Below are 14117 nucleotides of genomic sequence, written 5' to 3'. Positions count from 1 at the left end.
CTCTGATCATACTGTTATAGTGTGTGTGTGTGTGTGTGTGTGTGTGTGTGTAGTCTTGGCGTGTTGCAACTCAATAGATCAGCAATAAAGTTAATCAACACCACGCATTACAATTCCATGTTAAAGGACCACTTCACTACTTTTCAACCAATCGTCATATAATTGGTCCTCACTAAATGTTCATGATAAAATGCCACTTTTTTTCTCCTACTCAGCCTGTGTCTCATCATGGGAGGGGCTGTGGGCAGTTCAGAAACCCGTCCACCAGTGACATCATCGATGGGGAATTCCAAGCTATAATAGAAACAGCAGGCTTTGTATTCCTGAAAGGCTGCAAAAAAAAGGAATCTTGATCTGACTAACGATGATGTCACTGGTGGACAGGTTTTCTGAACTGCCCACAGCCGACCCTATGAGACACAGACTGAGTAGGGGAAAAAATATCATGAATATTAGTGAGGACCTATTATATGAAGACAGGCTGAAAAGTGGTGAAGTGGTCCTACCCATTTCAGAATGATGTAGCACACTTGTAAAGGTGTGCCAGAAATCTGTCTACAAGACAGATGTTGAATAACATAACGTGCCATTAAAGATTTAGATACATGTAGAAGTGGGGTATGAAGTGAACAATAAAGGTTAGTACTGTAAACAATTGTTTTACTGTATCTCTCCACAGTTTCTCATATCTTTGGGTTTTTCACAAATTGCCGAGCCCTTTTTTCTCCCATTGAAAGAATAATCTTGACATACTGTATATCAAAAAGAGAATATAGACAAATGAAGTACAAAAAAAGTAAGTAATATTTGGCATTAAAGACAAAATACGTTGGTTGTGGCAAACAAGGAATATCCCATTGGGTAACCGGAACAGTGGGCCCCTGAGAACACTGGGGGGGGGGCCTGAGAACACTGGGGAACCCCCAGTGCCTCAGTGTTCTCAGGGGGCCCCTGAGAACACTGGGGCCTGCATGGGCACCATGTTTATTTTATACCTAAAGTACATTCAATTCACAAATGAGGGGCCAAAACGACATGTTTTTATTACATGTAAGGAAGGCCCAATAGCCAATAATTATGTCTATAATAAATACAGTAATTTTGGGGATAAACAAGAAGTTTATGGGGTAAATTTAAGGCTGATAATTATTAATGTTTTTCAATAAATTTAGGCTAGGATTGTGGGTTAAAATCATGTAGAATGAAAAGGAAGGGATGTCCGCACACTGCTTCACTGATCCCAGGATATCATCAGGATACCAGATATATTGAAGGTAAGTTTTTTGGACCCTTGTGGGTCTTCGTCAGGTTTACCAGGACATCCCTTCCTTTTCATTGTACGTATGTTTTTGACCAGCACCTGTAGAATTTCTGGAGATGTGCGTGCTTCCTGTTGGATCTTATCTTTAAAATTATGTAGGACATACCGGTAGTCTAGAATTTCTGTAAATTGCCAATTTAATGTCGAGGTGCCCACAAGGTTTAGGTGCCCACTGGACCTGTATCCGAACATCGTAGAGTGAAAGAAGAGTACAGCCAGAGTTACAAACTTAAAGTACAATGTATACAAAGTATAGGTATGTTTCTTATATCATTTTTCAGGTCACTGACCCCTTGGGGCACCATGGACCCTCATCCCAAATGATCGTATAGAAGATAGACCCTGCAGTGGTGATAATGATGCATTTTGTGTACTGTGGTAATTTTAAGTGAATCAATAAATACAGTGAAATAGTCATGATTTGGCTGAATCAATGACACAAAAAATCAGGTTCTGGCATTATTTTTTATGGGTTCCCCATTCACATGGTTACTAGAATTGCTCATGATCGCTCATGGTCCCTATATGGCAATATTAAAATTTGCGAAAGTTGAGATTCAAAAACATTTGGGTATTCTGTAAAAGCTAGACACGCCCATAGCCATACAGGTATGAGCATACGGTATGCCATGTCAAAACTAAAGACATGTGGGCTACTGTACAGGAAGACATGTATCTTAGACTACCTGAGGGTTGTACGATATGCTAAACAAACCATATTTACAGTTTTTTAGTGGGTATACTGTAAGCATTGGCTATGGAAACAAGATAAATCCCACATAACTGCATTTAATGGTATTTAACTGGAGTCTATCTCAGCATCCATGGGTGAAAAAAATAAAGCAAGGAACAAATGCACAATTCATCATTTCTGCCGTCCCAAATCATGTTTAGGTTCTACATGCACACAATTGTAGTCACTTTTGAACTCTATATAAAAAAGAAAACATACTGTACATTGCAATAGCTTTACCACTACAGCTACTGTATGCGTGCACTCACGCAAGCCTCTAAACATTCTCTCACACACACACACACACACACACACACACACACACACACACACACACACACACACGCACACACACACGCACCTCATCTTGACCTACACACACAATCATGGCCCGATAGGCCATTAGTCCCACCGCTCACAACAGTTGATTGGCATGGTACTGTACACTATGTGTTCCATTGCATAACTGTGTAGTAGCAGAGGCACAGAATGGTAGCGGTTTGAACACAACAATGGCGGCACATCTCGTTAAACTGGCATCGGCAGGCTCATCTTTCCACTCCCTCGAAGAACTGTGGACAGAGGAGAGCAAATGAAGACATAAGAGGAAAGGAAAGGAAAGGTACTATGTTTACCCTGCAGGGTAACTGGACTAAGCTCAAGAACTTGTTTACAGCCAGGCCCTGCTCATAGAACATTTCATGGTAGAGGTTCAATGCCTTGTTCAAGGGCACTTCAACAGTGGTAATTATTTAACATGCCGGTCCGGGGATACGAACTAGCGACCTTCCGATATCAAGACTGCTCCGCAAACCGTTCGGCCACCGCTGCCCCAGAGTGGTTTTGAAACCTACGACAAAATGTTTGCGTCTACTACAGCCAGCTGGGGCAAAGCTCCTGTAATTACAATATCATTGAATACAATTTGAGGTGACTATCATAGAACAATTGCCTTTTAAATGTCTAATGCAATATGCAATATAACGAATATAACATCACAGCTGTGATTGCAAAGTCGATCAAAATTGTGATAGTATTCAGTATAACACACTTCAAAAACACTACTTCAAGTATTGTGTATAAACAATTTTATCAGATTTTATATTTTGAATTAAACGATATAATGCTTTGATGAAGAGCTCGGTTTTTCTTTATGCATTAGTCTCGCGTGGCCAGATAATCATATAACTCCTGCCGGGAGGGAGCTGCCCATGCCATAGAAAGCATAAGTGAGTTCCAGTCTACGGTTAGGGTTACTAACGCTATGTTTTACTGTTAAGTTTAAGAGCCAAAAACGTCAAGACGTCTAATTGCCAATTATGTACCGGATGCCACGGATTATTTTATTTATTTATTTATTTTTATATATATAATTTGAAAATTCCTCTAATCTGGTGTACAGGTGTTGACATGCACATTACATGCATAATATAATTACAAATTCTTTCTTTCTTTATAATGGGAGAATTGGCACTCAAAAGCCTAAACTGGTGACCACCAGGTGGCGCTGAAAGAGACTTTAACACATTTAAATTTACAGCACAATATAATCTCCATCCCCCCCCCCCCCCCCCCGTTCTGCATGCGTCACCTTCTATCTCACCCTTTGTGAAATACAGGTAGAAGAAGTCGCAGTAGAAGATGGTCTGCACCACGCCGGACACCACCGCGATCTGGTCCAGGAAGCCCTCGGTGTGGTAGCGCCACACCCAGTTGGCCAGGTAGAGGGCGCGGTACAGGCCCAGGAAGAACAGGTAGTGGGTGGTGATGGACTCCGCCTCGCCCGTCTTGGTGATCATGAAGAGCTGAGGCATGATGGCCACCGCCTCCAGGAAGATGGAGAAGGTCCACAGGATCTGGAGATGATGGGACATTGAAAGGAACAGTCCAGACTGTAATGTATATATATTTTTTCTGCCCTTATTCTGCCTTATCCTGATGTGAGGACTCCCTCTTGGACATTTTATACTTTTAAATGTTTGTACTGAGTGTGTGGCTCTGGGGGTTTTGTTGCATGCCAGCAGATAGTCACACATGGCACCAAAGCATGGTGCTATTTGTTGGCGGGTGGCGAGACCCTCAGAACAGCACATGCAGGCGCAGGCATTTGGGCTTTAGGGGGTGTTGCGGATAGTACACATCGCACCAAAGCATGGTACTGTTATGCTCGCACTCTCTGGCGCCTAAGTGGTTGTGCGCTAATTGGATTTTATGTATATATTATGTATTATGATGTATTATGATGTATGTATTTGATGTGATGTTTTTATATGATGACAAGCAGCATATATTTGTATGGATTTCCAAGATTTTGATATATGTAATGTGATGACTTGTAACTTTGTGGAAATTTAATAAAATACTAAAATACTAAAAAGAAAGGAATGGGATAGGTACTGTATGTACGGTTTTTATGATAGGCAAAGTAGCCACATTTGCTATACGTCCAATATTCAGCTATTAGTGTAGATTTTCGTCTTACACAAACAATACATTCCCATTGACAATGAATGTTTATGTGAATTGTGGACGAGCAAAATCGGTATTTTCGATCTAGACAAAAATGTAATTCCCTTTGACAATGAATGGAGAATTTAAGTAGTGTCTGAGCAAATCAGCTTATTGTCTATTTTTGTCCTACACAAACGTTAAATTCCCATCGACAATGAATGGAGAATTTTAACGTCATAGTGTCAGAGCAAATCGGCTCAGTGTCTATTTTACGTCATGATGATGTACGATGATAAGAGCGCCCCTCACTTCACACGGGTGTGTACCATCAATGAATGGTACAATGATTAAGAATCTTCCCCTTGGAACCACACCTACAGCCTCCCTGTCTCCTGTCTCGCCGTTTCCTACAAGATCTTCATTTTTGTTTGAGTTGAAGTCGTTCAGTTGCCTTAATGTCCTGGCACTGAACCCTTTGAAAAATCATTGTATGATGATGATAACACAGGGGGTTTACATCTGTTTCTGTCCCCGGGGCTCAAATTTAGCAAATTATGCAGTTACTACTGTACTGTGGTGTGGGACCCAAAGTCATCAAGGCAGAGTATAGCTCTCATGTGACGCGGGGCCCTTGTCCTCAGAAGTAGGCCAGCAAAACCTGACCTGAACTATAGGAAGCACTCGTTTAACCCATTCTGGTGTCAGCACTATGTTATGCTTTAGCTATTGAAAAAAAGAAGATCTACAAGCTCATAGCATGCCACCGAGTGGCGCGCTACGAGCTTGTAGGTCTGCTATTTTTGAAAGATCGACTGACATTTTTAGAATCCGATCTCAGGTCAGAATGGGTTAATCAGACCAGTGTGTGTCCAGTGGAAACCTTGTATCAATCCGATCTCAGGTCAGAATGGGTTAATGATATATTCACCTCCAGCGGAGTGAAGGCGTAGTTCTCCAGGAAGGACAGCCCGATGACGGGCACCAGCAGGAACTCCACGCGGAACGTGTCGTTCTCGGAGTCAAAGGTGTTCCTGAAGCGCATGTAGATCAGGTAGACCGTAGCATAGGCCAGGCCCAGGAACACCACCTGACCAGCAGAGAGAAAGAGAGACATTAGATCAGGTAGACCGTAGCATAGGCCAGGCCCCAGGAACACCACCTGACCAGCAGAGAAAGAGACATTAGATCAGGTAGACCGTAGTATAGAACGACTGACATAGAAACATAGCTTTTTCAGAAAACTGTCATTTTCAAACAGACATTTTTAGAATCTGATCTCAGGTCAGAATGGGTTAAAAGGTGTTGGTGGTTATTTTAATACAGCAGACCTGTACTCTCTCTGTAGTACACACAGAGTACAGGCCTGTGGTGCAGTTATTCTGCCCAGAGAGCACATCAGGGACCGTTCTGTTACACAAGGGCAAGCTGTACCATAAACAAACAACACTTGGCTCTTAACACCATGTAAAACATGAAATATCATAGCAGCAGCTAGGGGACGGAGATGGATAAGCATAAGATGAACAACGTAATGTCCTGAAGGTTACATTATAATATAATCAATCCTCGTCCTCCTCACGTAGACAAGACATCCGTTTGGTCAGGGACGGTACTGACGGTATCAGCGGTGTAGCGTGAGGAGGAGGGGGGTTAATTGACGAGGTACAATTTGTGCTGAACAATGAAAAGAAGACATGCCACCAAAACCAGTTTGCATACCGGCCTGACGAATGCAATAATTAACCTCTTTCGACTCATGCTCAAATGGGGAACAATTTCATGACGTTGCTCGCTCATGCTATGCATTTGTAACCAGTTTTCGATATAATGAACACTCCTTGTGTGTGTGTGTGTGTGTGTGTGTGTGTGTGTGTGTGGGCAGGAATAAGAAGTGTGAGTGAAGGATGTATGCACAGGGCGAACCACTGTGATGTTTACTTTGCATTATTTCCTTGTCATTCATCATGCAACAATGATGAATGACATGTGTTATTATAGTACCTACTGTACAACACGCACACAATATTCAATTATGCATCGCATCATTCAAATATTTCCAAAACTTTGCATAGTTCACGAACATCCAAAAAAAGTGTGTTTAGGTTTACATGTATATCAACATGAACGTGCCTGCCGCAAAGCTAAAGGACCCCAAACTCTATACACTGTGTGTGCGTGTGTGTGTGTGTGTGTGTGTGTGTGTGTGTGTGTGCGTGTTACACACACTTACTTTCATGACTGTGTTGTAGATGGAGATGAAGGCAGTGAACAGGTCCAGGTATCTTGTGGTGAACACGAGCGCAAACAGCACCTGAGATTTCCCAGAGATACCTACAAACAGTACACAGGGAGACAAAAAATACTGTATGCAAAAAAACCCCATTTTAAACCACATGAACCCTATAGCGTCTCCTATAGCAAACCTTTTCAAAAGTAATGAATTACAGTCATTTCGAGACATTTTCGAAAATATAATATACCAGCCCTATACAAATTATAGCTCAGAGTGATAGTTTTGGCTCATTCCTCATTCCTCAAATAGCTTGCATAGTTTTGCACACATCTTCTTTATGCAATTCAGTGGCAACCGCATGTGCCCTGTGACTTCAGAAGAGAGCTTGATTGATCACCGTCACAAATGCATTGTATATACTAAAAGGTGTGTAGAGTTAAAGGTCTGCCAAGTAGGCTCAGCAATTTAATGACCCGTTTGGGCCACTGTTGCCATAGTTACAATAACGTCCGGGTTTGCCACGTAGCTGACACTGCAAGTGCAGAACTATATACTGGATCACCGTTGCAGTTCTTCAACAAATCAATAATTGTGATGCTTTCTCCTGAGACGTTATACTGACTTAATGTTTCGATGTCCCTGATCATGCTAATTTCCAATTCTTTCAACTAAATAATAGCCTTCTAGGCTACATGTTAAGTCAGCAATGGGCCTTAAGTTTAAGCGACACCCCCTAAAACCTGCCCTGCACCGTAAAGTCTCTGCTGCAAGATTGCTGACCAACTAATACAGGCTACTGGAATTAAATTTAAACAACATACCAGAGCAGGATTTGGACTTCCATATCTTCAGGAACAAGATAATGATTGCTATGAGATGCGACACGTCACCAGCTAGCCGAAAGATGTTCATTTTTGCAAATCGTGTGCCCTACAAAAAGCCGTCTGAAAGCAGTCTCCCAAAAACAAAAAGTCAAAAAAGAAAGAATCTGCGGTGAATTATAAATAGAAGCGCTGCTAACTATACGCTACTTTAGAAAGCATAAAGCTATGCTAGTCCACAGAGCTTCCCTCAACGACGCTCGCCTCGTTCGCGATCAAAACGCAATCAAATACATTCCCTGCAAATTCGGAAACAGCCCAGGCGAATTCGGCCGCGTGAGAGAATGGTCCAGGAAAAAAAGTTGTTGTGTGTACTGTGTGGGTGACGTGGCTGCTGACAGCCGACTCCATCCATCCGTGTTCCAGGCTTTCCAGGGGCGGGGAGGACGTGATCTGTTTGGCTGGTGTGCCGCCCCAAAAAAAAACAAAATATACACTTATTACAGCAGATGGCGACAGTCTGCTGTCTGTTGGCTGTTTAGTGAGGCGGTGCACGACTGGAAAAGTTTCAACCTCCATTTAATCCTTATTAATATCATCGGGTAAAGGTCTACCACTAATACGATACCAGGCGTCCTATAAATGGAAGGTGGCATACTGCCTGGCATGCTCTTTGTGCGCATCAATGACGCATCAGTCATCCTCAATACAATTAAGGAAGGCCTATGTTTAACCCACAAACCCCTTTCAAGTTCTAAAGTTCTGTTGTTGTTTCTTGTTTATCTAGGAATTGTATTGTTTTGTCTTGTTTTGTTTTGTCTGGTTGAATTGTCTGTAAAAAAGTGTCTTTATGTATGAAGTGTATGTGAATTGCGGACCCCCTAGAAAACGAGATGGTTCATCTCAAGGGATTGTTTCTAATCTAAGAATTTCACCACTCAATTCACACGGGCGTGATTTTTTCTACTGTAGCACTGTGGTCAATTTCGGTTGTGTGAAATGTGCTATCTAAGTAAAGGTTGATTTGATTAGATATTTTTTGCCTTTATCGATAGCCTCAAGTGGCGATACAGGAAAGATCGAGAGAGAAACAGGGAGAGACATGCAGTAAAGGTCGCCACGAACGGGACTCGAACACGCTGCCTAGGCCAGAGCGCATATGTGGCATCCGCCTGGACCACTAGGCCAGCGGGCGCCTTGATTTGATATTTTGACATAAACTAGATCCCCTGCAATACTCATACCAGAGCCAAGAAGAGAACACCGTCCATGGGTAGATCACACGTCATCAGAGAGGTATAGTTAAACTGACACTGACGAAAGCCTGTGCGCCGAAACACATTTGTCTGGTCTGACTGCTGCTGCGGATCCTCTCTACATTATTAAATAAGACTCTTACTATGACATCTTTTATTCTCTTTCTACATGTTCCCTTTCGAATCTGCACCCAGCACACGCCTGAATCCTTAAAAGACTGTTTGAGTTGAGCGTGCCTTTTCCATCAATGATGTCAAAAAAATGTCCTTGTACCCTGCATGAAATGATACGTAGTTTCATGCCGTGCTCAAGGGCGCATACATATACTCAAGGGGTTAATATGCTGCTTTACTATGTGGGTGTATTCAGTGTGTGTAAGAGACCCACATGTCATTCGCTGATGTGGCAGTCAGCTGACCAATTGGGCGGACTACTTAAGCTCACTAGACGGCATGCTCTTCCTGCCTTCCTTCAAGGACTATATCTAAAGAGGACGAGAAGCGAAGACCGTACGGTGGACGCCATGTTGCTCCATCCATGGAAGGAAAGAAACATGCGCAGTTGAGAGCAGGAAGTTGTACATGCCCAAATTTGTGCATATTAAAGGATTTGAGTTTAAGAAAATGACTCTCATCCAATGTTGTCTTTGTTTTCATCAGCAGGCCGCCCCCGTTTGCTTTGAATACTTCCGGATTAAGGATTAAAGGCCTTTAAACCCATGTTTCAATTTGTATTGGAAGCAGAGAATAAAGATGCATGGAGCTATAGTAGCATTATAGAGAGAAGCCATGCAGTTCCACAATATATTGTCCATTTTTAAGCTGGACACAAAGCTGTGCCAAAATAACCTCAAGCTCTCTTTTTTTTCTACGCATGTCAACATGCATGCCCAACGTTTGAACTTTTCAACCAATCTGTATACATGCAAGTTCGATTTGATTTGACTTTTGTAGACAATAAACAGTGTAATTATTTGGTGTTTCCCTCAGTGGTGTAATAAAGGTGCATTTAAATGTCCTCCGTCTTTCCCCCATTGTGATTTCCGGGCCTGGCCACTGTTGCCGACTTGCATCGTTCCCAATGGGAACCGGTCTAGTAAATTATTATAATACATTGTAATATTTTGGCTAAAGTGTAGATTCTTGTCCTAACACAAACATTAAATATGTGGACGAGCAAATTGGCCATTTTTTATACCAGTAAGATACCAGGCGAGAAGTGCATTGGCCATATATGGATTGTATGTTGAGTGTGATGAGGTCAGATCAACATATGGGATGTCAGAACAGGTCAGCTCCATACATCAAGTCAAGTCAAGTCACCTTTATTTATTTAGCACATTTAAAAACAACAGAAGTTGACCCAAAGTGCTTTCCATATAAAAATTACATCATAAAATAAAAAAATAAAATAAACGTTTAGCAATACTTCATACAAGAACAATACAATATATTAGACTGAGCATCATGAAGCTACCCAAGGACCCACCCACCTCAGATATCAGCAACGTTATCAGAATCAGAATCTATTCAGAATGTATTTGTCATTTTCCCATGTACTTCATACATAAAGCACATGAAATACCGTTTCCCCTCAGTTATTGGCAGTGCAACATAAAACGTAGAACCTATTTAAGAAACATAAACAGCCAAAAACTAAAAACATAACATGGACAAACATTTAAAAATCACACATGAAAAACACAAACATAATTGTCTGTGTGAAAATCACCCGGGCAAGGTGTTCTGTAGGGTTAAAGCTTTTGGGAGAGAGATGCACAGCATCAGAAAACAGTTACAGGCAGTATAGCTCTAATCATGCGTAATCTCTGCTTTTATTTGGTTGAGTTCAATGGGGTTATCACTTAGAGTATAAATATATACTCTAAGGGTTATCATATCAGAATACAGAAGCTGAGAGTGGAACTCAAAGCAAACTTGACACTGCAGTGCATATTATAACTTGGGAGTGTTGACACACAGATACATAGTATTGAAGAAAAATCAAGACCGACACTTCCCAAATTGTCTTAACTGGAAACATCTGAGAAACATTATTTTTTGTTTAGTCTCCAACATCATTTGAATATGTAACTGAACGAAATGAGCAAATCCGTTTCTATGGAAACTGATCCATTTTGCTTTCCCCACTGATTCCCCACTGCATTCTCTCCCTCTCTCTGGTGTAAAATATAGAGTAGGGGTGGCCTCTTTTCAACGTGTCTCTCTCTTTCTGAATCGGAGGGTGGGTGGGTGTCTGTCCACATATGACGGATTCAGAGTGGAACGAAGAGAGGGGGTGGCAAACAGGAGATACGAGTACAGAGTCTTCTAGGTATAGCAGAAACAACACAGAGGTAAATCAAGGACAGCTCACAGGAATATGAAATGAAAGGAGAAATCAACTGTTCTGGAAGTTCTGCTGCTGTTAGATTATATTTGCAAGGGAACAAGTAAAACATAATAACATGTTCTATTGTTGAGGGGGGCTAATATCCCCTCCTATGTCCAGCTTTTGGTGTTTGTGTAAACAGAAACATTGAAGACGAAGGTGAGGACGCAAATTATAATTGGCCGGAAATGAGATGATGTATTGTATGATGATAAGAGCACACCCTGCACTTTTCACACGGGTGTGATTTTGTTTCTAATAGACATTCTTTGCGCACTTTTATACTTTTATAATGACTTTTAAGGTCAAGTATAGATGCATTTTCATTTGCTTTTAACAATGTATAGGCTAATTGCAGCTATAAGCACTCATAAGTAAGTACTACTCATAATGATTTATAACAATAATCATAGCACATAAAGCATTTATTGCGACCGAAGGGTCGCAGTTTTAATGGCCTAGTACAGGGTTCCCCAATTCATTTTCCTCAAGGGCCATATTTTGACTAGGGTACCAGGCTGGGGGCTGAGTTGGCATGCGCGAGGTCGAGGTCTTGCCCTGAAATTAATGTTCAGGGCAAGACCCCATTTGAAAAGGACCCCCAGGTTGACATGCAGAGGATACTGACCCCAATTTAATGCCATTTATATCTGGGACCCCTCAATTATGCTCAATAAATATATATTCTAAATTCACTCTAAGAGTTGTCTGACTGAACTTGCCCTATAGCCTCGACCTCCTAGCATACAGTAGGCTCAACTTATGTAACTTAAATAGCACTTTATGTAGACATAACACTCTATAGTGTACTATACACTTATAGTTTCATTAGATAGATATTCCACTGTTAGGTTCTTAGCTTATACGTATGATTCATAAGAATCGCCCTGGATTAAGAGCATCTGCTAAATGCCTAAATTGTATGTGAGCCTTAATTCACACAATCCTTGGCTTTTTACTGAACTTGTGCATTTGGCCTTATCCTATACGTACAAGTTATATAATAGTAGTGACTCTGAGCCAGCATGTGTACGTACAGTCTGTACACTAATACTGTACACACATCACCTTGGATAAAGTCTCATCATCAGCGCCATTTGTGACCTACATCTAGGCCTATAGGGAACACGCACGACAGATCCACTTGATCATATCAATCACAGACAGAACTCCCCTAGAAGGGTCAGGAATTAAGCTTCAAATGTATAATCTGTGGCCGGTACAGTAGCCTACACAGTACATAACATAAACCAGCTGTAAGAAAGGAAAAAAAACAGTAAAAGCTGAAATGAATTTAATGAAACAAGTATATAAATAAACTTGTTTATCAGGGGGAAACACACGTCGGAAGTATAGCCCTCTGATCTAACCATAACCAATAAATGGATTGGTTATGTAAAAAAAAAAAACAACGTTCTAAAGAGCAGATATGTGCCCTCCAGGCTCAGCAGAGAGCTGTCAGTGCCACATAGGGATATATGGGTGTACTTAGTTGACAGTCAGTTCTGACAGTTCTGACGCAGTTCTCACTGCAGCACCGCACCAGCAGAAATCCCCATACCATATGGCTCTATACTGTGTGCTGGGGGGGGGGGGGGACGCACATGTGATTTTATTTGTTACATATAAGGCTATATTTGCAATGGCGTGACCATGGTAATGCAAAATAGTGTATAGTATGATCTATCATCCTTTTAGAGTATAGTCAGTCAAATCCATATGATTTAAATGAATCCCCAGGATCTTACCGTGTGTGTGGACTGTGGGTATATATATATATATACACTTTGTTTTTATACCACAGTGATTATAGCCAGACCAAATTGGTTTCCAACGATGCATACCGTAGTTTATCTTCCTCCTTTCTCAACTGTTAGTACAGCAGTACCATTCTCCCTTGATAAAGTGTAGCCTAAGTTATGAATGTTGACCGTCATGCACAAAACACATGTAATCTCATTCACTCTTTAGAATGAACGCACCAGGTGTGATGATGAAAACAGTGCCACAGCTTAACGACACAGAGGAGAAGGTGATCAACAGGCCCCCTTATACCTCTTAACTCTTTCCTCCTCTCCCTATATATTCTTTTCTCATTTCATCTCTTCTTTCTTTCTTTCTCTTTTCCACCCATGTTTCTCCTTTGCTCCCCTTCCTCTGCTCTCCTCTGCTCTCCTCTCTCTCCTGTCCGTGCCTCCCTCCCCCTCGAACCCACATGCTTTGCAGAGCTAGAGGAGATTGACACAGCGTTTCCAGGAGAGTGCAGCGCACAGTATTATATTATAGGACACAGGGATAATGTGAAGGATCTGGAAACAAGGACAACAATAATTTTATACAAATCAACGATGACAAGAATGGAATAAGAAAAGGAGCTCAGAAAAGGAGAAGTGGGTGACGTTTTTTTTTCCCCCAAGGAACACAAAACAGAGACTTAAGAATATGGAGCCTTTGCCATGAATGAACACTGGCAGGACAGGCTTTTCATTATAATTACTGAAGCCACAAATTCAAACGGAAAAGATGTGTAGTTAAGTGGAATAAAAGGGCAATACACTCTTATAGGGTGAGTATTATATTTTATCCAATAACCCAATAATAATCCATGTAGAAATGTCACTTGTTAAGAGTTATACTGTGTTAAATATCAGATTGTTATTTTAAGGAACTTGAAATGCAGACCTCCTACAGTACATACAGTAAGCTGTGGTTTTGTTTGTGCGAAAGTTTATAGGCTTTCATCAGAACTCCACACAACTCAATGTACAGTAAAGGACAGTGTCACCTGAAGCACTGGAAACTTGCAGTTATGATTATGATCATGCAGACAGTCAGACTATACTCTGCCAATCTGCCTGTCACCTGTGAGACACATCAGGAATACACAATTCACGTTTGTATATACATGAC

General features: G+C 41.3%; 1 protein-coding gene across 1 annotated transcript; it reads right to left on the bottom strand.

Moving 5' to 3' along the window:
- Nucleotides 1-786: 786 nt before the first annotated feature.
- On the bottom strand, nt 787-7989 carry kdelr3 (KDEL endoplasmic reticulum protein retention receptor 3). Its single transcript, XM_080775557.1, has 5 exons — nt 7560-7989; nt 6736-6836; nt 5434-5592; nt 3658-3910; nt 787-2626 (listed from the first exon to the last, which is right to left on the bottom strand). The coding sequence occupies exons 1-5, from the start codon at nt 7648-7650 to the stop codon at nt 2583-2585; spliced, it is 648 nt and encodes a 215-aa protein (XP_080631683.1). The 5' UTR covers nt 7651-7989; the 3' UTR covers nt 787-2582.
- Between the last annotated feature and the right edge of the window lie 6128 nt (nt 7990-14117).

This window comes from Protomyctophum bolini (assembly GCF_963924005.1).
Source record: "Protomyctophum bolini genome assembly, chromosome: 11".
Taxonomy (NCBI): domain Eukaryota; kingdom Metazoa; phylum Chordata; class Actinopteri; order Myctophiformes; family Myctophidae; genus Protomyctophum; species Protomyctophum bolini.
This window is presented reverse-complemented; position numbering and strand designations above follow the sequence as displayed.